Source organism: Stenella coeruleoalba (genome assembly GCF_951394435.1).
Source record: "Stenella coeruleoalba genome assembly, chromosome: 11".
Classification (NCBI taxonomy): Eukaryota; Metazoa; Chordata; class Mammalia; order Artiodactyla; family Delphinidae; genus Stenella; species Stenella coeruleoalba.
In genome coordinates, this window is record NC_137157.1 from 7078686 (window position 1) to 7101946 (window position 23261).

Below are 23261 nucleotides of genomic sequence, written 5' to 3' on the forward strand. Positions count from 1 at the left end.
TTTTTGTTGTTTTTTTTAACATCTTTATTGGAGTATAATTGCTTTACAATGGTGTGTTAGTTTCTGCTGTATAACAAAGTGAATCAGCTATACATATACATATATCCCCATATCTCCTCCCTCTTGCGTCTCCCTCCCACCCTCCCTATCCCACCCCTCTAGGTGGACACAAAGCACCGAGCTGATCTCCCTGTGCTATGCGGCCGCTTCCCGCTAGCTGTTTTACGTTTGGTAGTGTATATATGTCCATGCCACTCTCTCACTTTGTCCCAGTTACCCTTCCCCCTCCCCGTATTCTCACGTCTATTCTCTAGTAGGTCTGTGTCTTTATTCCCGTCTTGCCCCTAGGTTCTTCATGACCATTTTTTTTTTTTAGAGTCCATGTATATGTGTTAGCATACGGTATTTGGTTTCCTCTTGCCCTTTATTATTTTTTCATCTAAGGAATCCAAGTTTTGAAAGAATTCTAAAAAGTGGTATTTCTCAAGGAGTTTTAAACAATCAAAGCTTCTTCTGATTGCATGGGATAACTAGCGAGTGTTACTCAGCACAAAAGCTGAGCCTTTAGTTAGCCTGTGCAGCCATTGGGCTTTCGTAAATAACGAAGATAGATTGGTCCCAGGTCCCCATGATTACCTTGTGGATCCATAGGGGCCTGGAGGCCCTGGGTTGTAAATCAAAGACCTATTTGTTCAGCTGAAGCAGATAGGACAGCAGGGTGAAGAAACTGCAACTAGAGCCTACTTGTATTACGAAACTTCAGCCATCACTCAGTCATACAGAGCTGATGTTTATTATGTTTATTCACAATTTGATTATGCTCAGTGGATAGCACATCTCCAGGAACCTCCCGGAGCCTGGGGATCTGAGCTATGGTCACAGACCATGCAGGAGGCTTCACTGGGGTTGGGAGGCTGAGGGCTTTCCCTGGGCCCATCTGCTGATAGGGAAGGAGGAGAGGCTGCGAGCATCACCATTTCTTAAGTTAGGGCTTTCTCCTTTCTATACTTCTCCACGCCCTGGAAGAAAGTAAAGCAGCAGTCAATTGGGTGACAGAGCCGTCCTCTTACCATATACTGAAAGAATTCCATACAGTGGTTCTACCAAACATGGCAGGAGATAGGCAGTTTTGAGTACATTCAATTATTCATTCATATATATACTGAACATTCACCAGAGACTGGGCACTGGGGGCCTAAAGGTATAAAAAGACATGTTCCAGGGCTTCCCTGGTGGCGCAGTGGTTGAGGGTCCGCCTGCTGATGCAGGGGACACGGGTTCGTGTCCCGGTTCGGGAAGATCCCACATGCCGCGGAGCCGGTAGGCCCGTGAGCCATGGCCGCTGGGCCTGCGCGTCCGGAGCCTGTGCTCCGCAATGGGAGAGGCCACAACAGTGAGAGGCCTGCGTACCACACACACAAAAAAAGACATGTTCCCTGCAGCAAGAATATGGTCAAGTAGAGTTTAGGGTATATCTTAAGCATATAATACCGACTGTCACAAGAGGTACTGGTCAGTTAGGGGACGGAGCAGTCACTTTCAAATGGAGGAAAGACTTCATCAAAGATAATGAAGAATTGGTAGAAATGAGAGCAGTGGGAAATAATCTTTCAATTGGGAGGAATAATGGGCCACTGGGAGTGGGCAAGAGAGTGAGTAACTCAAGAGATAGTGAATATTGGGGATAGGTATGTGGTTGGGAATATGGAAGGTAAGGCTGGAAGAACAGGTGTGACCAGATCATCGCAAGCCTTAAATGCCAGACTAAAGAGTCAGGAGGGTCCTTGTTTATAACGGTAATGCAGCCATTAGGGCTGCATTAGGGCACAGGAAGTCAGCACAAGACAGCTGGATGGAACTGGCACAGGGGAAGGGTTTGTGAGCAGTGTATGAACCAGGCGGCAGTGCCCGTGTACAGGCTGTGCTGGTGCAGAGCTTGGTAACCAGAGCTCACTGATGAGGGCCTGCAGTTTCTAAATTTCAATGTGGAGCTGGTGAAATGAAGTTGTTTGTGGTGGGTGTGTAAGGCATATTAAATTGTCAAGAATATTTGTGGGTTGAGAAAATTGAGTGTACATAAAAGGGCAAATAGAAAAGGCTGGCTGGGATCCAACCTGGTTGGAAGAGACGCCAGTGAATCGGTAAGTCAATAAGATAGTTTCTTTCATCCAGCATAGGGAAAAGGTGACATAAAAACATTAGTCACCAAGAGTCAATGCATTAAAAGTCTGTGCTTCTGCTTCGAATGTTCAGATTCTGCTACCAGGCCAAACTGCATCACAGTTGCATCAAAAGCAAGTCTTACCTATTAGTCGTCATCATCATCATCCTCTGGAACAAAAATATCATGCTCCTCAAGTAGAGCAGCAAAGTTCTTGCTAATTAGCGTCCCGACATAGAGAAAGGGGATCACAATGGAGAACACACGGAGAAGGCCGAAGGACATCTGCAGAGGGTCAAAGTGGTGGCTGTGAGCGCCAGAGCCCACTCCAGTAGGACCACAGAAGGCCTGGCCCTCTCAGGAGCATTCCCTCCTGTGGACCTGAGATCCATGATAAGCAACTTGATTTTAAAGTCCTTGGAAAAGTTCAGAGCAAGAAAAAAAATCACAAGAAGAGATAAAGTGATTTTATGGCCATCAAACTGTGCACTTGTAAGAAAAGTACAAGGCATTCGTGGACATCTAAAAGTTAGGGCACAACCTGTTAATTACTTGCAGATACTCATAAACAGGTGAGAAAGTACTACGAGCTGGACTAGGGAATAGAGTTCAGCTCTCCTTGAATAAACTACTAAATACATGAAAACAGATTACAAAAAAATGAACATGTACAGTGAAGGGATATTCTATACAGTTCTTTAACTGGTTCCCTGATGCCTGAGAAATTTGATTTCACTACATTAAATTTTAGAAATATGTTTTGAAAATCGAACATGTCTTTATATTAAAAGACTAGCTATTTAAATGCACTGGCGGAGTTTCAGTAAAATTTTAACATTTCCTCTCATATCTTCCTACGGAGTTTCAAAAAAAAGTTGTTTTTCGCTTCAGTTGTGCCTCTTTAAAGGCAGCTCTTCCCCAACATGACCGTCCTTCCTGCTGTGAAACAGCCCTGAACTCACCTTGTGTGAGCTTGCAGTCGGCCAGACTAGCTTTAAAAGAATGTTTTGTAAGTCTCACACAGCGCTGGAGTCAAAAAGCAAACTTACTTGGCATAAGGGACTGTTCCTATTTTAGTGAGAAAACTCCAAGGGTACTGAGGGCATATGATAACACAGTGGTGGGAAAAAATAGGATCTGGTGGCAGTTGTACCAGCAGGAAATCTGAGTTCCGGAACCTAAGTCAGCTGCTAGCTTTGGACACTGGCTTCACTAGTCTGGCCCCAGATTCTTCATTTGTAAAAACACTGATGGTAATAATTCTCTGCACACCCAATCACATGAAATTAAATACTAGGTCAAAACTCGCAAAAAGATAAGGTCTGTCCCACTTACCCTTTATTTACAAAATCATTCCACAATTCGTTTTTCATCCCATCAACTCTATGGTGGAGAGGTTACATGACTTGTCTATACTGGATGCATAAAGCGGAGTCTTGTGGCTCCGGCGAGCCAGGGCACCGCACTCCTCACGATGAGCTAGTGCTAAGTGCCGTCTTTCTCCGCTCTTGCCCCCCATCTGTCTCCACGCACCCCGCTCAACTCCCGGATCTAACCCGACCATTTCTTCCCATTTGTCAAAATTAGCAGCGCATCAGCGCAAAACTTTGTCCTTGATCCGTCTTCCGGTCTAAGGCGGTCGTTCGACTGGCCTTTGCTCCTATCAATCAGCGTGAGCCCGCACACACTCCCCACAATGACTGTCCTCGGCCCCTTCGCCCCGCCTCCAGGCAGACACTCACTTTCACCGGTTTGGGCAAAATGGCGCCGCTGCGAGTAACGATGACTGACCTCGATGGTACCAGACTCCGAACTAAGCCGCCCCGTCCGGCGGAGACATCGCCACCTTTCCCCAGGCTCAGCCCGCTCCGGAAAGCCCCAAATCCGACGGGTGCCAACGCCAGCCAGCGACTCGCTCCGGACGCCATCTCCCAGCTCCCCCCCCTCGTCCGGGCACCTGCACCCCACCACCCAGCCCCCGTGCCGCTCTCGGGAAGAACGCCGCCCGAAGCCTCGCGAGGCTTTAGGGATCAGACGAGAGGTGCAGCTCACAGACTTGCGCAATGCGCCTAGTTCCTGTAGCGGCCCCACATGGTGACGTCAGGAGGATGACGCCAAGGGCCCGGTACAGCCCTCATTCCGGGCCTGGTGGGCGGGGCCACGTGACTGGAGTTGTCCTTGTGAAGCCTTCAGATTTCTGTCATTGTTGCCGCACCCAGGACCGCCAGGGCGTGGCAGAGCAGGGGGTTGTTGAAATGAGAAACCACTTTAATTGAACTTCAAACTATTGTATTTTTTAAAACAATTTAAAAATAAAATTTGTTACTTGTGCTACTTGAATGATTTTGGAATTTTATTTCATGCCAAGGTATATGTTATGTATAGCTAAATGGAAAATATATCTGAAAAGGGGAAAAATGGGGGCTTTCACACAAACTGTCCAGGTGATTGCTAAAGTAAACTTGAGCCAAAATAAGTAATAAAAAAACCATAATGTTTTAATCGTATAAAAAGCACTGTAACAATAAGCAAGATAACAAAAAGCCCGTAGTGTCTGTGTATAAAACAAGACGCATCGGGGCTGTGGGGCTCCCATACAGGGCTGGGGAGGTGGCCCCTATTCTTGGGAAACAGGCCTGGCTTCCTAGGAACCGGTCCAGGACCCTGGACGGCATGTCAGCCTCGTGGACTTAAGAGGCTCTGAGCCGAAGCCTCTAGCTCAGGCTGCCCAAGGCCCCAATAAGGGAGAGAGGCTAAGAAGGGGGAGATTGTGTATATCGGAGGAGAGGGATGACTGGACCAGGCTCTGCATCTTCCATCCAGCCACTGCCACCACACCCCTAGGCTATCAGGCTGATCTGGCCTCTGGCTCTGTCCAACCAGCCACTTTTCCTCTCAGAACAATCGATAAAGCAAATGCTTGGCACCATGCTGGTGAGAGTAGGAACAAGAGGATCTTGGCAGGCACACACTGGGTGCCAAGTAAGACTATGCACGAGTTCCTAGGGGGTTTCAGGATGAGGAGCATCTCTCTGGGGGTCCAGCCAAGAGAGAAGAGTTTATCACAGCGTGCCAGGAAGCCTGTGCCCAAGCTCCTAGAGGCCCAGGACTGAACACCAAAGTAAGAAACTGGCTTTCCCAGGGATCCTCACTGCCTCCCCACTTCAGCTTCCCACTTGGCAGCTGAGGACACAGTACAGGAAGGATTTCTGCTGACATATAAAAGCTACTGGCCCTCCTGGGGCAATGACCAAGCACCATCTGTTGACAGGGCAGCCAGGGAAAGAAGATGGGGCCCTAACGCTTTCGGAGCAGGATAAATCCCTCTTGATTGGCCAAGTGCCCTCTCCCTCCAAAGAGTCCTGTCCAAATTGCAGAGTGGGGGTCCCATGCCCAATCTTCTCATCACTCAGGATGAGCCGGGCTCCAGAAAGCCCCATAACACAGTAAATCCACTTTTTCTGACAATATCAGTCCCTCAAGCCAACACTGCAGCCAACTTCTGGTATTTATACAAGATTCCCCATGTTGGAAATTGTGTCTGTAGAATCGTGTGTAGGTGAAAGGCAGAGCGGCCTGTGGTCATGTAATATTCCCCACTTCCTCCATTTCATTAATATCCGCTAAGAGAGGGGCAGTCAGGAGACCTAGGTCTGTGGCTGCTGAGCAAGCCACCTCTCCTCTCTGGCCCTCAGGAAATAAAGGGGTTGAAAGTTAATGATTCCTCAGTCCCCTCTAGGCGTGAGGGTGGATTTGGAACCTGGAGCAAGCCTAAAAAATAGGAAGGGGAGAACTCACATCCAACAGCAACTTCAGAAACCAGTAAACATTAAACTCTTGAAAAAGCACTGGCCCTGGTGTCCTGACCAGCAGGACAAGGGCTGAACCCGAAGGGCCCAGGCTCAGGGCCTATCCCGTTCCTCACATTCTGGCTGGCTCCCCTGGGCACTCTGCAGCCACACCCGCCTCAGCTCCATAATCTCCTGGCCATACCAGTCATGTAGAGTAGAGAAGCAGGAAGTCTCAGGGGACACGGGGCTCTGCCCCCTGCCTAGGAGGAGGCTGGCAGGGCCCTGCAACTCCCACTCGGCCAAGCCCCGCCCTGCTGGCCTGCTGCCCCCTTCTTCCACCAAGGCCATAGGGCTGCAATCTCTGGAGAGGGAGTAACCATTCTCCAGGCCAGGAGACCAGTGGTCAGAAGCCTGGGGCTTACAGCGGCTGGGAATGGCCTTCCAGGATGAGTGGCGATGCAGGTCCAGGCTGTGGCGGGCATCACGCAACTGGCTCTCCAGCTCACGCACCACCAGGCGCATGTAGCCAAAGCTTGCCCTGGACAGTGCCTTCACCCAGGCCTCCTGGGCAGCTGGCCCATCTGCCGCGAGCAGGTGTGGGCGCACTCCAGGGGCGTCGAAGCGGATGGCAAAGGCAAACTCTTCAGGCACGGGAGCCTCGGCCAACTCCACTGTGCAGCCCTCCAGCACCACTAGGCTCAGTGGGGCCCGGCCCTCTCGACTCTCAAAGGAGAACAGCAGGTTGCCTTTAAGGACAAACCAGCACCTTCGGCCAGTGCCACTGGGGGTGGGTGGAGTCCCTGCGCCCCCCCAAGTGCGCAGGAAGCCTGCGTGGTCTGCTGGGGAGTCGCTCAGGGCGTAGTGGGCCACACTCCTCTCGTTCAGCTTCATGGCTCGCATAAGAACTGTGAGGTGAGAGAGGCAGACACAGATCAGAGGGAGGCAGCCCTTGTGTCCCTGTGGGAAAAAGAGCACTGGCTCTGGAGAGACCTGGGCCCCAGGCCTGTGGGCTCTTCTCACTTGCTGTGCCCTGAGGCTCTCAGTGTTTCATCTGTGAAATGGGCTAGTCTCCCCTGCCTTTTCTCTCAAAGGGCTATTGTGAGGATCATGCAAAAAACTGGACATCAGAGGACTCAGAGAAAAGGATAATGTGATTGTATCAGACCAGGAGGTATGGCAGGGCTTTGACAGAGCTGTTTAAAACCCAAAGGAAAAGGCATTAGCTGAGCTGAAATGGACCCCAAACTCATAAAAACCATTGTGCTTAAACCATCCCCTAATCTGAGGGCCCCTTAGCTCCAACCCTGAAGCCACACATCCAGGGTTTCTGTGAGCCCTGTGGACCCCTGCTGGCCTCTCATTTGTTAATGGCACAGCTGTCCTTTAGTAGCCTTCGGGGGCCAGATAGGGCTGGGGTGGGGCAGGCCTGCCTCATTCCTCCATCATTGTGGGTTCAGACAGGGACCAGCTCAGTAAATAAGAGCGAAGTACAAACACAGGGCACGGCTGAGTAGGATCAACCTCAACCACTGAACGTTGGTGCCCCACAGGTCACAAGTGGCATCTCATCCAACTGTCCTCCTGACTCAGAAAACTGAGGTCAGGACAGTGAAGGTGAACTGCCCATGGTCACACGGCCAGTGAGAAGCGGAGCTTGGTCTCCTGATTCACTCCCACCCTTTGGGAGCAAGTCTTGGCAATGACCCACTTACCAGCAGAGCTCACTGGGCAAAGGCAGGGGCTTCTCTTGTCTGGCCACACGGCTCAGCCCTTTGACCACGTGGTTTCTGGGACACCTGCAAAAGAATTCTCAAAGCCAGTCAACCCATCCTAAAGGATGAAAACTCCTACTCAGGCTTTGGGGCCAAATGAAACCACCACCTCCTCCAGGAAGCCTTCCCTGAACCCTGATAATCGCCCCCCCAACCACCACGGGACCACCCAGGCCCTGAACTTACGGGCAGTTTAAGGAGCTGAGTCCCATTGTCCTGACCATCACTGTTCAGACCTCACTGCCCTGCCCTCTAATGCTAGGTCAGAGTTAAATGCCCTCATGGCTTCTTGCTTTTCCCTTCTAGCACTTGTCACAGTTTATTTGTGGTCTTCAAGTAAGCTAATCTGAGAGGCCTGTCCTGATCACTATGTCTAAGGTGGTACTGATCACGAAGGTGCTCTGATCTAAGGTGACCCAACCAGCAACCCCCTCACTTCTGTTTTCATCCCGCAATGATTTCCTTTGTGTTTACACCGCTGTCCCCAGCCCCAGAATGTCTCCCAGTGTAACCCCCAATATCCAGCCCCTTGCAGGGCTTGGGAAGGCCCTCCGAAACTATTTGTTAAAATAACTGTGACTACAACAGTGGACAAAACAAAGTCCCTCCCTCCTGGAGCCTACATTTCAGCGGGGGAGACAGGCTGTAAAAAAAAGACAAAAATAAATAATAATTAGTGAATTTTTAAATTAATTAAATAATAAATAACGTAAGGACCGGTCTTGACAAGGGCTATGGAGAGAAGCAAGCAGGGTCCTGAGATGGGGAAGGGCCATTCTCCGATGGTGGTCGAGGAGAAGCGGGGGTGGGGTGGGGGGAGAACACAGATGTTTCCTCGAGGAGTGGCCTCAGCTCTGGGGCGCGGAGAGGGGATCCGGAGCCCACCGAACTGTCTCCACACCCCCTCACGGGGACAGGCGTCTTCCACCCACCTCCCCACTCCAGGGATGCGAGGCCCGGACTTCAACCCCGGCGGGAAGCCGGTGCACCGCGTTTTTCTGAATTCTTTTGTTAGAGGAGCGGCGGGCTGGGGCGTGGGACTCCCTGGCCGGTGGCCACCGCTGGGAGCCCCTAACCCGCTGTCGCCCTGAAACAGGGTCGCCTCACCGGAACTCCCCGGCGAGCGCCGCAAACTCCGGGTGCGGCGGCCGCCTCGGTTTCCCTATCGCGCACGGAGCTGTCCCGCCACGTCCCCGCGGGCCACGCCCTCCCGGAGGCCGCCGCCTCCCGAGCCCGCCGGGCCCGCTCTCACCTCCGCGCCCCCGAAGCCCAGGAGGACGACCCGCGGGGTGGGTTGCGGCCGCGGCCAGGGGCGATTCCGGCTCGGGACCCCACGCCTCCGCCCGGGCCGCTAACTTGGCCACGGAAGCCGAAAGACCCTGCTTGGGCGGCTCGAGTTACCGCCCCCGCCCCTCCCCGCCCACGACTCACTAGGCCTCGCGATCCGCGAAGCCGTCCCGCGATCCATGCCCGAGGGAAACTGAGGCCCGACAGGCCGTGACCCGCCTGAGCCACAGTGCTGGTCAGTGGCGGGAGGCCTCGAATGCAGAGTCCCACCTCAGGCCGTCCGGGGGCCTTGGACCCAGTCCACCTCCCAGAGAACTCGGAGACCTTCCCTTTCCCCCTCCAGTCCCCCTCTCCCCGCCCGGCCCACTTCTCCCGCAGAGCCAAGCCTGGGACGGCCTCGGCCCAGACGCCTCCTCTGGGCGGGCTCCTATCCAGCCCGCGAGGCCCGGCCCAGCTTCCCAGCCACCCAACCCGGCACCTGGCGTCGCCCGGACCTCTGCTTCTGGGGATTATCCATTTCTGCTTCCGCCACTCCCGCCGGCCTGAAACGCACTTCAGCGCCCAGACTCTGCCTGGAGTCAGTCGACAGCTAGGCCTGCAGTGAAGGTTGCAGGAGTGCACAACCAAACGCAGGAGGCTAGGGTTTCCCAGCAGCCCTGGAAGCCGGTGAGCTCAGAACACCTCCCCATGAATTTGCTGGTCCCCACGTCAGAGTTCTGCCCTTGCAGTTCCTGCAGCCTAGAATGCGCTTCCTTCTCAAGCCTGCCCCTCGGCTCTAACTCCTCAGGGCTCCTTCACATCATTTAGGTCTCAGCTCAAATGTCCCCTCCCTGGCCTTGAGAAAGTAGCCTACCTGCAGGTCTCTGTCACATCCCTGGGTTGTATTTTCATTATAGCACTAACCACTTATAAGAAAAGCTTCCCTACGCTCAGGCTTCTATTTCCTGTTTATTATGTCTCCCCCATTAACTTTTATTCAGTTAATAATAGAAACCATGGGCTTCCCTGGTGGCGCAGTGGTTAAGAATCCACCTGCCAATGCAGGGGACATGGGTTTGAGCCCTGGTCGGGGAAGATCCCACATGCCGCAGAGCAACTAAGCCAGTGTGCCACACTACTGAGCCCGCGAGCCACAACTATTGACGCCTGCGCGCCTAGAGCCCATGCTCTGCAGCAAGAGAAGCCACCGAAATGAGAAGCCCGTGCACCACAATGAAGAGTAGCCCCCGCTCGACACAACTAGAGAAAGCTCGCCCACAGCAAGGAAGACCCAAGGCAGCCGAAAAATAAAATAAATAAAATTTTAAAAAGTAATAGCACCCATAATAAATGTGCTAGAAGGCAATAAATTTTGTGGAAAATATAGAGCAGGGGCAAGGAGACTGGGGGTTGGGGCAGTAGGGCGGTTGCAATTTTCAAAAGAATGGTCAAGGTAGGGCTCACTGAGAAGGTGACATTTGGGAAATTCTTGAAGGAAATGAGGGAGCCAGTCGTGCGAAAATCTGGAGGAAGAGTATTCCAGGCAGATGGAACAGCTAGTGCAACGGCCCAGAGGCCTGTTGTGTTTGAGGAACTGCAAGGGGGGGGAGGGGGGCAGGGAGGAGCAGCAGGAGGTGGGGTCAGAATGTGTGGCCTGGGGCTCTGTAAACCTGTGAGGGCTGTTACTCCAGGCTGAAATGAACACGGTCTTGAGCTATGTTTTAAAGCAGCGGTCCCCAACCTTTTTGTCACCAGGGACCAGTTTCGTGGAAGACAATTTATCCACGGAAGTGGGGAGCGGGGGCGGTGGGGGGCTGGTCAGGCGGTGATGCGAGCGACGGGGAGCGGGGAGCGGCAGATGAAGCCTCATGCTTGACCGCCGCTCACCTCCTGCTGTGCGTCCTGGTTCCTAACAGCCCGTAGACCGATACCGGTCCGCGGCCCGAGGGGTGAGGACCCCTGTTTTAAAGGATTTCTCTGGCTGCTAAGGAGAGAATAAATGTGGGTGGAAGCAGACCGGTGAGGAGGCTGCTGGAGTAATACAGGCAAGATGTGATGGGGGCTGGGAGAGTAGAGAGAGGTGGCCAGATTCAGGATGGGTTTTGAAGGTAGAGAGTGCAAGGTTTGCAGAGAGGTTGGATGTAGGGAGTGAGGGAAAGAGGAGGCAAGGAGGACTCCAGCGTTTTGGCCTGAGCACCTGGAAGGAGAGTTGCCATTACCTGAGACATGGAAGTGGCAGGTGTCTGGGGCCAGTTATGTTTGAGATGCCCAGTGATCATCCAAGTGAAGGTACCATGAATAAAGTGCTTGGTACCTAGCGGTTGCTCAATAAGTATTTGATGAATGAAAGAGGAAGGAATATGCCAAGTGCCTGGATAAGAATAATCGGTGGTCCAAGTGTCAGGTAAGGAAGGAGAGTCTCCTGGCTTTGAAGGAACTGTGTCCTCCACCTGGTTTGCTTTCTCCCACCCATCCTCCTCGTGGTGCCTATTCATCTGCCACTACTGTTTTTGAGCGGCTTACTACGGGCCCTGCTTCAGGGCATTCTCCCATTTTTCCTTAAAAAAGCCCCCAGCAGGTATTCAAGCCACAGCTCTTTATTGAGCATCATCTGCAGGGCACTATCCTCGCCTTCAGGGAACCCAGCAGAGGTGAAAGGACTAGCTTCACGTGAAGCCGCCGTTGGCTCGTGCCTGCCTCGGGGGCGCGCAGAGCCGGAGCTCGAAGGAGGTGGGGCTTGGGGAGGTTCCGAGGGCTTACTGGGCCGGTAGAGGGCGGGGCAGGACGTTGCTAGGGGGATTCTGTTAGGTCCTCCGGGGAAGGTTAGGCGCAGTGAGGCCCCGCCCCTCTGGAACGCCGGAAGCGCATCAGGTGACTGCGGTGGTGGCTGGTTCCGGAGACCGAAGCAGGCGGCTTGGAAGGGGTGAGTGTCAAATGTGGACGACTCTGGTTGGGGTCCCCGTGGTGGGCCGCTGGGCCTGCGGTCTTTGGGGACGGGGGGCGGCAACCCAGACCTGGAGGGAATACGGAACCTGGTCCCGGCCCGCCGCTTCCGTTCTTCCTGGGCGTCCTCGAGCCTGTCGCTGCCTCTCGCTGACCCCAGTCTGGCAGAGGGCCGCCCTTGGGCGCTCGGGGTTCCCAGCAGTGCAGAAGGGGTGCGGTCTAACGTCCAAGATACCTTGTTTACTATTTCCTCAGGAAGAACACAGGCTCGGGGAAGTGATGGCTGGGGTAGAGGCGGGGAGCGGTGAGAGGGCTTGGGGACCCAGTGTGGGATCCACACCCAAGGTTAAGGGCGGCAGGGCTAGCCAGGCAGCAGTGACGCCAGTGCTTTTCTAACGTTTCTTAGCTTCCAGAGCCCAACATACAGAGCTGGTAAAAGCAGAGCAGATCTGGTCAGGTCCTGAGACGCTGAGTCCAGAGCGATGTTGCTGAAGACAGGTACCTACACGGATGGGGGTGGCTTTGGGAGGGTAGGTGACCAGTTGGGGGTGGGAGCTACCTGGAGGAAGTTCCAGTCCTGTGGCGTCTGGGCCTCCTTCCCTGATGTGGGTATGTGGGGAGACATGTTCCTCTCATTCCTGGAAGTGGGCCAGGAAAGGAGGAAGTGCTCCCCACCTAGGAATCAGTTCCCCTCCAAAGAGGCCTCTTCCTTGCGCACCCCCTCTACCCCAAAGCACAGAGGCCCTATCTTATTAACATCAACATGTAATAAGAACAGCCCTGTAAAGTCACTACAGTGATTCCATCTTGCAGATAAAGAAACTGAGGCCCTAGAGGGAAAGTGAGCTGGCTGGGTGCAGGTCCAACCGGCTGGCCTCTTAAGCCCTTCTGAAGCCTCTTGGGTGTCTGTGGAGAACAAAGAGCCCTGGATGGGACTCAGGAGACCTGGAGTCTGGCTACACTGTACTGTCAAGTTCTGTGTGAATGGAGTGGGGGGAGCTGGTCAGGGTGTAGAAGGGATATGACCTCAGGGTGTTAGTTTTTGATAATTCCAGCACTGCTGTGGTAACAGCAAAGTGGGAATCCGGGCCTCAAACACGTTGCCCCACCCCAGGCACCGTCCACCCACTCACAGCACTCCTGGAGCCAGGAGTTGCAGGAAGAGCCCATTCCACCTTAAGCGCGAGAGTCTAGTTCCCCTAATGTGCAGGCCAGCAGCCTCTGCAGGGCTGGGCAGCACGTGGGTGGGGTGGGGCGAGGGCTGGAGCTATAGGAGCCACTCACAGTTATCCTTCCAACCCCCTGCAGTGCTCTTGCTGGCCTTGGTGGCCCAGGTGCTGGTTCTGGAGAACGGGCTCCTGCGGAAGCCACCCATGGGCTGGCTGGCCTGGGAACGCTTCCGCTGCAACACTGACTGTAACGAGGACCCAAAGAACTGCATCAGGTGAGTAAGGTCGGCACCACCCAACAGGCTTGCCTGGGGCCCTCACAGAGTGGGAGCAGCGAGTGGGGGTCAGCTAGGAAAGAGGGCAGGGTTAGAGCCCCCCATCCCAGAGAGAAAGCAACCAGAGGTGACTTTTGAGACCTCTGACACTCAGCTTCATGACCAGCTTGGGGCCTCTGTGGTGACCTCAGGCCTGTGGGGCAGGGACCCTGTGGTGGACGCAGCCGCTGAGATAATGGAAAGAAGGTAACAGTTAAGGGCCAGGCCGGACCCCGCATGCTTCCCATTGGCCCGGTTCTGCTTCTTGGCTTGGGGGCCCCGTCACTCCTCTTGCTCCACCCTGCTCATGGCTCATGACATAATCCTTGGTACCCCTCACACTTGTTACCTGGCTTAGTCCTCGGCTGACAGCAAGGCCATGGTACTTGTAGGCTGGATTCACACTCAGAGCATCTAAGAAGTTTGAAAAGCTCTGAGGAACGGGGGGTGGGGTTAAGGTTAGGCCAGTGCTGGGCCACTGAGCAGCCCTGTCCCCCACCCCTCGCCAGTGAGCGGCTCTTCATGGAGATGGCTGACCGGCTGGCACAGGATGGATGGCGGGACCTGGGCTACGAATACCTTAACATCGATGACTGCTGGATTGGTGGACGTGATGCCAAAGGCAACCTGGTGCCCGATCCCAAGCGCTTCCCCAACGGCATGGCCTTCCTGGCTGACTACGTGAGCCCCACCCCAGCCCTGCCCCTTGGCCTGTGGGCCAGACCGCTCTTTCCACCCCATCCTACTTAGGGCTCATTTCTGTAATCCCTGCTTGAGAACTCACAGTCTGGTGGAGGAAATAGATACATGGACAGGTAGTTTTGACCCACTGTAGTGGGTGAGAGCAAGGAAGGACATCTTATTCAGCCTGGGATTTCAGGAAGGTTCTCCAGAGGAAGCAATTCTTGAGCTGATACTGGAGAGATGGCATTCAAGGGAATGGCAGAAGCAAATGCCTAGAGGCCAGAAACAGCCCATGCAAGGTGTGTGTGTTGGAGGGAGGGGAAGTATCATGGTTGGCAGAGGCCAGGCCAGCAAGCTGAGACCCTTTCCTTTGGGCTTTAGGAAGTCATTGAAGGTTTTTATTTATTTATTTATTATATCTTTAAAATTAATTAATTTATTTTTGGCTGCATTGGGTCTTCATTGCTGTGCGCAGGCTTTCTCTAGTTGTAGTGAGCGGGGGCTACTCTCTGTTGGGTGCGCAGGCTTCTCATCGTGGTGGCTTCTCTTGTTGCAGAGCACGGGCTCTAGGCTCATGAGCTTCAGTAGTTGTGGCATGCGGGCTCAGTAGTTGTGGCGCATGGGCTTAATTGCTCCGTGGCATGTGGGATCTTCCCGGACCAGGGCTCGAACCTGTGTCCCCTGCATTGGCAGGCAGATTCTTAACCATTGCGTCACCAGGGAAGTCCCATCATTGAAGGTTTTAATGGGGCCTGGTCAGATGTGCCTGGGAGGTGGCTCCTTGAGGTGCTGCCTGAGCCCAGTGTGTTGTCAACCCCCCACAGGCTCATTCCCTGGGCCTGAAACTGGGCATCTACGCGGACATGGGCAACTTCACCTGCATGGGTTACCCAGGCACCACGCTAGACAAGGTGGTCCAGGATGCTCAAACCTTCGCGAAGTGGAAGGTGGACATGCTGAAGCTGGATGGCTGCTTCTCAACCCCCGAGGAACGGGCCGAGGGTGGGTCCCACAGCTGGCTGGGGGCCATTAGGTAGACAGGGAGGGGTGGCCATGGAAGGCCCCACAGTGCTCATCTGTCTGTATGGCCCCTAGCGGGTAGCATTTCCCAATTCCCCTCACCCAGGGCCTAGGGGGATCTTGGCTCCCAGGCTCCCTAAAGATGGGTTGGTACCATGCCCCTACCTGGGAAGTGTTTGCAGCTCTGGGTACAGGGAAGCACCTCCTTGAACCGTAGTTTCCTCCCATTTGGTGGGAGGTTTGGGCTGAGGCCCCAGATTTCATCTTGTGTCTCTTCATCCTAAAATGTTTGGGTTGGACTTCTCCAGGGTACCCCAAGATGGCTGCTGCCCTGAACGCCACAGGCCGCCCCATCGCCTTCTCCTGCAGTTGGCCAGCCTACGAAGGGGGCCTCCCCCCAAAGGTAAGCCATTCTGTGAACCCACCTGGCAATGCCCCTCATACCCAGGCCTCCTTGCCTTCTATGCAGTCAGGGCTCCTCTCATCATAGTTGCTCACATGCTGATTTGTAGGTCTAGGAAAGGGTCATAAGTACCTGAGGGGGCCTGAGCTAGCCCAGGGTCTTAGAGGAGACACTTGTCAGGTGGGCTGAAGGGATGGGTATCCAAGGCATGGGAACCATATGTTATGTGCTGACACAGCACCCAACAAGCAGTCAGAATCCTGGGTTTTGCCGAGTGGGCTAGGAGATCCAGAAGGCTGGTGAGGCCAGGCAGGTGGGGCCTGGCCTCTGAAAGGCCTCGTGGGCATCTCACCAGGGACCCTTCAGCATGTAGGGTGCTAGAAAGGGTGGAATCAGACTTGCAGACCCGAGGGAGAACCCTGGCAGAGGGTGGGACTCACTGAGAGAACACGGGGGTGGGTGTGTGGTAGGGAAGGTTATGGTATGCCAGCCTGGGTCCATACCCTGGGCTTGGCCCCAGCTGGCGTGAGAGGGAGGGGTCGGCTCCTGGCACTAGCACGCATGGAGGAGAGGCCGGGCAGCTCCAGAGCAGGGCCACTCCCTCTGAGGCCTTCCTCATCCTGAACACGCTCAAGGTCTGTTCTCTTCTCCCTTCCCTACCCTCTATGTCTCCTGCTGAGGCTCCCCAGCCCCTTTGCAGGGCTCTAGGCAGCAGAGTGTGACTCTGGTGTTGGACTCTGCCTTCCCCCCAAATCCAGGTGAACTACACTCTGCTGGCGGACATCTGCAACCTCTGGCGCAACTATGACGACATCCAGGACTCCTGGAGCAGCGTGCTCTCCATCCTGGACTGGTTTGTGACCCACCAGGACATTCTGCAGCCGGTGGCAGGCCCTGGGCACTGGAACGACCCAGACATGGTACCAGCATGGAGGGGGATGGCCCAAGGCCCACTGCCCTATGCTGTCTTCCTGGACGCTGACTGCCAGGTTCTAGACCAGCATATCAGAAACGTGTCCTTGAACCAGCCATGCTGGACTTGCCTTGGGGGCTTACAGTTCTGTTCCCAGGGCCCCACCCCACCTCTTGGATCAGAATGTTCAGAGAGGGCCTGGGAATGCCCATTGTTAAGTCTTCCCAGGCAGTTCTGATGTGTCTTGAAACTTGAGAACTTGATCTGTAGTGACTCTTGTGTGAGACCTTATTCCTGCATAGGGTAAAGATCACAGATAGTCCACACTCTCTTGCCACCCTTCCCTAGACTCTTTGCCAGGTCTGCCTCTGACCCCTCTCTCAATGCTCTGTATTGTTACCCTCCACAGGCAGAACTGGCCTCTCATACCTACCTCACTCATAGCCCTGATCACTTAAATTTCTTTGCAATTTATCTTACAGTTTTATAGCTATCTCTTTAGTCAACGAGTATTTACCGTCAGTGATGATTATAATAATTACAAATACTAGGCCAGATGGAGAGGTGCCTGGAGAAACAGAAATTGACCTGCTTTAGAGTCCCAGCTCCAGCTCTGCCACTTACCTTGGGCACGTGACTTAATTTTCTCTGTGACTCAGCTTTGTCAATTGGAAAATGGAAATAATAATAGCAGCTGCTATATATATAGGGTTGTTTTGAGGGTTAAAAGGATGACCCTTTTTTTTTGTTTTATTTTTTTTTTCAGGCCAGCACATGGCTGATGTTGCAAACAGGACTCAGCTCCCTGGGGCTGGAGGGGAGCTGACCTTCATTGACCTATTAGGCACCAGGCCCAGGGCCAAGTCCTTTTTTAAAAATTATTTTATTTTTTGGCCATGCCACATGGCATGCGGGATCTTAGTTCCCTGACCAGGGATCAAACCCGCTCCCCCTGCAGTGGGAGCGAGGAGTCCTAACTGCTGGACCACCAGGGAAGTCCCCAGAAGGATGACCCTTTAAATGTCTGGCATGGTTTGCACATATACAGTGCTTAGTTAAATTGGTGTCACTAAGTACACAAGAGTGTTGAGCTGGCAGTAATCGTTTGTGTCCTGTTGGTGTATTGGTTGCGCTGAGGACAGGAGTGCCCGTTGGTGTAGTCAGCTGTCGTTAGGGCAGGTGGGTGGCTAGTGGCAGGAGCAGAGACTCTGTCCGGGTCTGGTTTACTACCATCCTGGCTGTATTTCTTGACTTGCATATTCCAGTTTATAAACGCTTTTGGCAACAGGATCCATTGGATCCTCTGAACAACCTGTGACATGGTCAGAGCATATTATCACCCCCATATTCTTGATGGAAGAAAAAACCTGAGGCTCTGAAAAGTGACTTGACCCACCCCAAGGCCACGCTGCTGGGGAATGGTGTTTGCAGAACCAGGGCCCGCACCTGGCCATCCTCCCCCATCTCTGTCTTCTTTTGCTACAAGTTTAGGGTTGGTCCCCGCGCCCACCGCCCTGAAGAGGGCAGAGCTTAGCAATCCTCTTTTCTGCCCCCAGTTGCTCATTGGGAACTTTGGCCTCAGCTTCGAGCAAGCCCGGGCCCAGATGGCCCTGTGGACGGTGCTGGCGGCCCCCCTCTTCATGTCCACGGACCTGCGTACCATCTCCGCCCAGAACATGGACATTCTGCAGAATCCACTCATGATCAAAATCAACCAGGATCCCTTAGGCATCCAAGGACGCAGGATTCTCAAGGTACTGGGGGTGTGGGAGCAAGGAAGGGAGGCTGAGAGACTGGGCTCCCCTGGAAACAAGTCTGCAGGCCAGAGGTTCAGGGGTCGGGACTGGGCCTCTGAAATCCACTCAATCCCTCCTAGTTGCATTCAGTCGAAGTCTCTACTGGGAGCTGCTTCGACTGTCCCTCACTTGCCTGGGTAAGAGCAGGGCCAGGGCAGGACAGCTTGTGGGATTTGGGGAAGGGAGACATCACCACACATGCACAAGGGATCAGTGTGGCCCCTCGGTTTGGAACTACAAAACTTCTGCACAAGTCTGTGATGGCTGGCAGAGAAATAGGGCTTGCCTTCAGAGTTTAGGAGTTGTTTGAGCCATGGAGTACAACTACTACTAGTACTAGTGTAGACTAGTTGTTGAGCACCTAGTGTGTGCTAGACATTCTAGATACATTTTCTCAGAAGGTCGATGCTCCTTCCCTGTTTTACAAATGAGGAAACTTAGACTTGAAGAGTCTCAGTAACTTTCTACCAAGGCCACACAATTGGTAAGTGGTACAACAGGACTAGATGCCGATAGTGTCACCTCAAAGCTTGTGCTCGTTGCCCAGATCCTTGCCTCTCTAGTAAAAGGAAATCTACACCAATATAGAAAGCAGCTGCTGAACTGGTGATGCCCAGAGGCGATAACTAATCCTGCCAGAGGGGCGGATGGTGGAGCCAGGCCCAGGGGCCTTCTGGAGGCTGTGGCTTCACCCTCCTGGCTGCTCAGGGCAGAGCTCATCGTTCTAACTGGACGGTGCCCTCCAGTCCAGTGCCAGGGGCTGTCCATGTCTGTCTCTCCCGTTATCCTGTAAGCTCTCTGAGGCGGGACCTCATGCAGCATTTATCTGTGTCCTGGCGTGGGGCCTGGCACAGAGTAAGTGTCGGGGAGCGTCTGCTGAGTCAGGGAAGGAAGGATGGAAGGTGGAGTTAAGATGAGTTGTGTGCTGGAGGGCTGTGGTTTCCCCTCCAAGCTTCTGCCTGACATGGAACTGTGGGCTGGCGAGACCCAGAGCTCAAGGGCGGGTTGGGAAGGGAGCTTCAGGGCCTGCTGAGCAGGGACCCCAGCCAGTAGCCATGTTCTGCGCCAGGAGAAATCCCACATTGAGGTGTACATGCGGCCCCTGGCCAGTGAGGCCAGTGCTATAGTCTTCTTCAGCCGCAGGACAGATATGCCGTATCCCTACCGGACCTCCCTCGCCCGGCTGAACTTCACCAGCTCCCAGGTGTATGAGGTGAGTGCCCTGCTACCTGCAGCGCTTTGGGTTTCCCTGAGGGTGTTGCTGGGTCCTACTCATACGGGGGCCCCTTCACTCACACACCGTCCCCTAAGCCGTGGGCCTTGGGTCCTCTGGCTGGTGCTGTGCTCTGCACTGGTGTTTTCAAGCTACACAAACGACTACCTTGTGTAAATGAGTCCCGTCAGCCCCCGAGGCCGCGTGTTTCCCCTCTGCAGTCTTGCTGGCACATGTCTCAGGTTCTTGGTGGGCTGGGCCCTCACCACTGCCAGTACTTGGGCATCTGTTGGCTTTGCCAGAGGGGAAGTCATGGGGACTCGGGCTCCCACTTCTGTAGGGCATACTGGAGGGTCAACACAGGCCAAAGTGCAGGCTCTTACATCCCCTGGAGTGGGGGGCGGGGGGGGGGGGTTGTCCCTGTGCAGCCATTCTTAGGGTGGCATAGTGCTGTGCTCCCCCCTGCAGGCCCAGAACGTCTACACGGGTGACATCATCAGTGGCCTCCGGGATAAAACCAACTTCACATTGATCATCAACCCTTCCGGGGTGGTGATGTGGTACCTGTATCCTATCAGGAAGCTGGGGACGCCCCAGCAGTGAGGAGCTGGGACGTGTGACAGGCTGTGGCAGCACCACTGAGCCCAGGCCACGGAGGTTCCACGTGCTGAGGGCCAGTAGGTGGGGTCGTCTTCTACCCGTCAGACCCAAAGTGCAATCTCAGGGCCGGGTTCTACGCCCTGCACAAGTGTGAAGTCTCTTGGAAACTTGTCTTGGGGAGACTTCCTGTGGCCTCTCTGGCCTCTACCTCATCTGTTCAGCCCCATGGATGTTGCTGAAAACTCGGCCAGCCTCCTCAGCCCCCATAGGCAGAGGCACCGATACTTGTCAGGATTCTAGCCTCTGACCTTCTTTTTACTGACTCTGAAATCAGGATTTGGAATTTTCTTAAAATTAGGAGTGGAGCTCTGACCTCTTGTCGGGAAGTCCCATGAATTATTATGTGATCAACTTTCCTGCCCGGAGAAGGCCTTACAGGCTGACACTGCCTGGGAGTGACCTTGGTTCCTTCGGGTCACCAATAAAGCTGTTCTTTAGTCAAGTAGTTGTAATATGGACCTGGGGCCAGGGGCTGATCAGGTGGGGACTCTGGGTGGCACTACACAAGGTGCTGGTTTCAGATTTCACCTTGCATGGAAGATGTATGGCCTCTTCTGGCTCCTCATTCCACCGCGACCTGCAGACTGTACTTCTGGCCATGCCAGGCTTGCCTCCCGCCCCAGTCATCCCTGCTGTGCCTAGCATCATGGTGGTGGTAACGGCACAGTGAGGCGGACTAGTGATGGTCCCAGGCCCTCTTCCCCACCGCATTCAGACGTTACAGGGTCTGCCAGCCACTACCCGCACTCAGCAGCCCCTCTGCTGCACAGTGAAAGGCCCTTGACCTGCTAAGGAACGTTGCGTTACTGTCTTCAGCCTCTTTCAGCTCCTCTCCCCCTTCCTGACAGGGCTTCGCTCACTGACGCTCCTGGGCTGGGTGCAGCCGAGGGCAGTCAGCTCTGCCTTTCTCCCACAGGGCTTGTGTAGCTTGTCCTCTGCCCACCAGTGCCCCCAGCTCCTCCCTTAGTTTCTCCTCTCCTAACCTGGCTGCAGAGGAGTTTCAGATCCCTCAGCTATGTGCAAAGAAAGGTCCAGGGGCTCTTTGTGTCTTACAATATATATCCTGCCCCTCCTCGTAGGGAAAAGGGTATTAAAGTAAAGAATGGCAGGTTCTGACTGCCTGCCTTTGGTTCCTGTTTCCCAAGCCCTCTTTTTAGCTAAGGCCTCAGGGCACCTGTCTTCCCTAGTGGCTCTTGTTCCCCTCTGGAAAGCTGGCAGCAGACCAGGCTAGGTACGTTCTCCTTGTGCTTTGAATGTGGGAGCACCCAGTGCCTCAGGCTTTGCATGGTCCTGCCCTGTGGGAACTCTTCTGGGTGGATCTCCCATGTTCCCTCCCTCAGGGTTTAAGGTCATTGTATTTGGAGTATGTTATAAAGAACTCACAAACATACATTTTATAGTGTAATTTAAGATTTCTGGAGCTTCCCTGATTGAGTCTGGGGTCATCAGAGGAAGCTCCCTTTTCCCAGTTGGTGTCTTGAGGCTGTGGGTCACTTAGGAGGACAGAAGCCTACCTCATCCCAGGCCTCTGCCCTTTGAGGTCTGTCACCCTATGCATAGCTCCAGCTTTGGGTCTTGGTCATAGTGCTGGGCAAGCCAAGCAGAATGGTTTCGGGCAGAAACACTTCTTTTGCTAGCCCCAGGAAAGAAATCTTTTCCACCCCTGTGGGATGTGGTGGAGACCACCAGACTTGGGAGTTGGGGCCAAGGACCAGCATGGATTTGACCAGTCAGTTTCTTTGCCTTCCAGACACAGAGATAGTTACATGTCTTTACTTGCTGTATAACTTTATCCTGAGGGTACCTGACTGGTTCTATCACGTTAGCCTTTATTCTCTTAAGGCACACTCTATCTTCCAGGACATTGTTTTACTCCCTTCCGCCCAAGGCCAGTATGGGACTAAATTAATTTTTCCCAGTTCAAGGCAGCCTTGTCTGGACCCAAGGGTACCCCTTCTGTTTTTTTAAAAAAAATTTTATTATAGAAATTTTTGAACATTAAAATGGTAAGTGAACCTCCATGTACCCATCACCCAGATCCAACAACCATCAACATGTGCCATTATTTCATATCTCTCGTCCCTCACATACTTTTGCATGTAAGCTGGAGTATTTGAGAGCAAATCAAAGAAAACTCTAACCACCACTATGTGGCTCTAACAGGCAATAGGGTCTTGAATATACAATTTTCTTATCCAACAAAATAAAAGTTTTAATCTGATAACCAGGCTGCTTTCAGTTTTTGCCAGGTGTGTTGGGTTTTTGTTTGTTTCTGTTTTGTTTGTTTTGTTTGTTTGTTTGGCTGCACCCTACAGCTTGCGGGATCTCAGTTCTCAGACCAGGGACTGAACCCAGGCCACAGCAGTGAAAGTCTGGAATCCTCACCCATGTGGCCACATGGTGGGGACACACATGTGTCCCCACAACAACTGGTGGGGACTCCCACCAGTTGTCTCAAAAATATTTTTCCATAGTTCATTTGAATCAAAGTCCAAGCAAAGGGTCAACAAAAATGGTCCCGTAAGAACCACCAAAAGTTTGCTCTCTCTAAGACCAATGAAAAGTCTGCCATATATAATCAGAATCAACTTTAAACTCTGGAAATTAACCAAAGGCTTTCAGTAACCCAGAGAGTGTTCAGTCAAGAAAGACAGTAGAATCTTGGTAAGAACAGAAAGCTTTTTAGAGTTTTTAACTTACCCTAGTACCAGATTTTAAGTCAGCTATTTAAAATATGTTCAAAGAGCTAAAGGAAACCATGTCTAAAGAACTAGAGGAGAAAAAAAAAAAGAACTAGAGGAGGTAAGAATGGTGTCTCACCAGATAGAGAATATCAGTAAAGAGACAACTTATAGAAAGGAACCAAATAGAAATTCTAGAGTTGAAAAGTACAATAACTGAGAGAAAAATTTCACTAGAGGGGCTCAGCAGACATGACCAAGGAGAAAAAAATCAGCAAATTTGAAGATAGGTCTGTTGAAATTAACCTATCCAAGGAATAGAAAGGAAAATGAAGAAAAATTAACAGAGGCTCAGAGACCTATGACACACCGTGCAGCATAGACATAAGGGGACGAGAAAGGGCAGAAAGAATATTTGAAGAAATGATGGCTCAAAACTTTGCATATTTGATGACAAATACTAATCTATACATCA

The 23261-nt window shown here is 53.0% G+C and overlaps 3 protein-coding genes across 7 annotated transcripts; 1 reads left to right on the top strand and 2 right to left on the bottom strand.

The window, feature by feature from the left end:
* Positions 1-751: 751 nt before the first annotated feature.
* Positions 752-4197, bottom strand: SMDT1 (single-pass membrane protein with aspartate rich tail 1). Its single transcript, XM_079936866.1, has 3 exons — positions 3904-4197; positions 2306-2446; positions 752-1019 (listed from the first exon to the last, which is right to left on the bottom strand). Exons 1-2 carry the CDS (start codon positions 4087-4089, stop codon positions 2309-2311), a joined length of 324 nt encoding a protein of 107 aa, XP_079792992.1. The 5' UTR covers positions 4090-4197; the 3' UTR covers positions 752-1019; positions 2306-2308.
* A 367-nt stretch (positions 4198-4564) lies between these two features.
* Positions 4565-9599, bottom strand: PHETA2 (PH domain containing endocytic trafficking adaptor 2). 4 transcript variants are annotated; one of them, XM_079936862.1, is made up of 3 exons: positions 9156-9599; positions 7665-7748; positions 4565-6857 (listed from the first exon to the last, which is right to left on the bottom strand). In XM_079936862.1, the coding sequence occupies exon 3, from the start codon at positions 6850-6852 to the stop codon at positions 6064-6066; it is 789 nt and encodes a 262-aa protein (XP_079792988.1). In that variant the 5' UTR covers positions 6853-6857; positions 7665-7748; positions 9156-9599; the 3' UTR covers positions 4565-6063. The 4 variants fall into 4 exon arrangements, with proteins under 4 accessions (XP_079792988.1, XP_079792989.1, XP_079792990.1 ...); XM_079936863.1 differs by having other exon boundaries at positions 8977-9599; XM_079936864.1 differs by having other exon boundaries at positions 9506-9575.
* A 1859-nt stretch (positions 9600-11458) lies between these two features.
* NAGA (alpha-N-acetylgalactosaminidase) lies at positions 11459-22284 on the top strand. 2 transcript variants are annotated; one of them, XM_079937705.1, is made up of 10 exons: positions 11459-11913; positions 12340-12431; positions 13242-13377; positions 13926-14097; positions 14925-15102; positions 15429-15523; positions 16282-16443; positions 17993-18190; positions 19302-19445; positions 19914-22284. In XM_079937705.1, the coding sequence occupies exons 2-10, from the start codon at positions 12416-12418 to the stop codon at positions 20046-20048; spliced, it is 1236 nt and encodes a 411-aa protein (XP_079793831.1). In that variant the 5' UTR covers positions 11459-11913; positions 12340-12415; the 3' UTR covers positions 20049-22284. The 2 variants fall into 2 exon arrangements, with proteins under 2 accessions (XP_079793831.1, XP_079793832.1); XM_079937706.1 differs by having other exon boundaries at positions 19305-19445.
* The last annotated feature ends 977 nt before the right edge of the window (positions 22285-23261 follow it).

What these genes read in the sequence shown, in the direction of transcription:
- SMDT1 (XM_079936866.1), bottom strand. Translation starts at nt 4,089, where the DNA reads ATGGCGTCCGGAGCGAGTCGCTGGCTGGCGTTGGCACCCGTCGGATTT. An exon ending in TTTTGCCCAAACCGGTGAAA is followed by an intron (nt 2,447 to 3,903) that starts GTGAGTGTCTGC and finishes GACCCTCTGCAG; the next exon opens with ATGTCCTTCGGCCTTCTCCG.
- PHETA2 (XM_079936862.1), bottom strand. Translation starts at nt 6,852, where the DNA reads ATGCGAGCCATGAAGCTGAACGAGAGGAGTGTGGCCCACTACGCCCTG.
- NAGA (XM_079937705.1), top strand. An exon ending in TGGCCTTCCTGGCTGACTAC is followed by an intron (nt 14,098 to 14,924) that starts GTGAGCCCCACC and finishes AACCCCCCACAG; the next exon opens with GCTCATTCCCTGGGCCTGAA. An exon ending in CCCCGAGGAACGGGCCGAGG is followed by an intron (nt 15,103 to 15,428) that starts GTGGGTCCCACA and finishes GGACTTCTCCAG; the next exon opens with GGTACCCCAAGATGGCTGCT.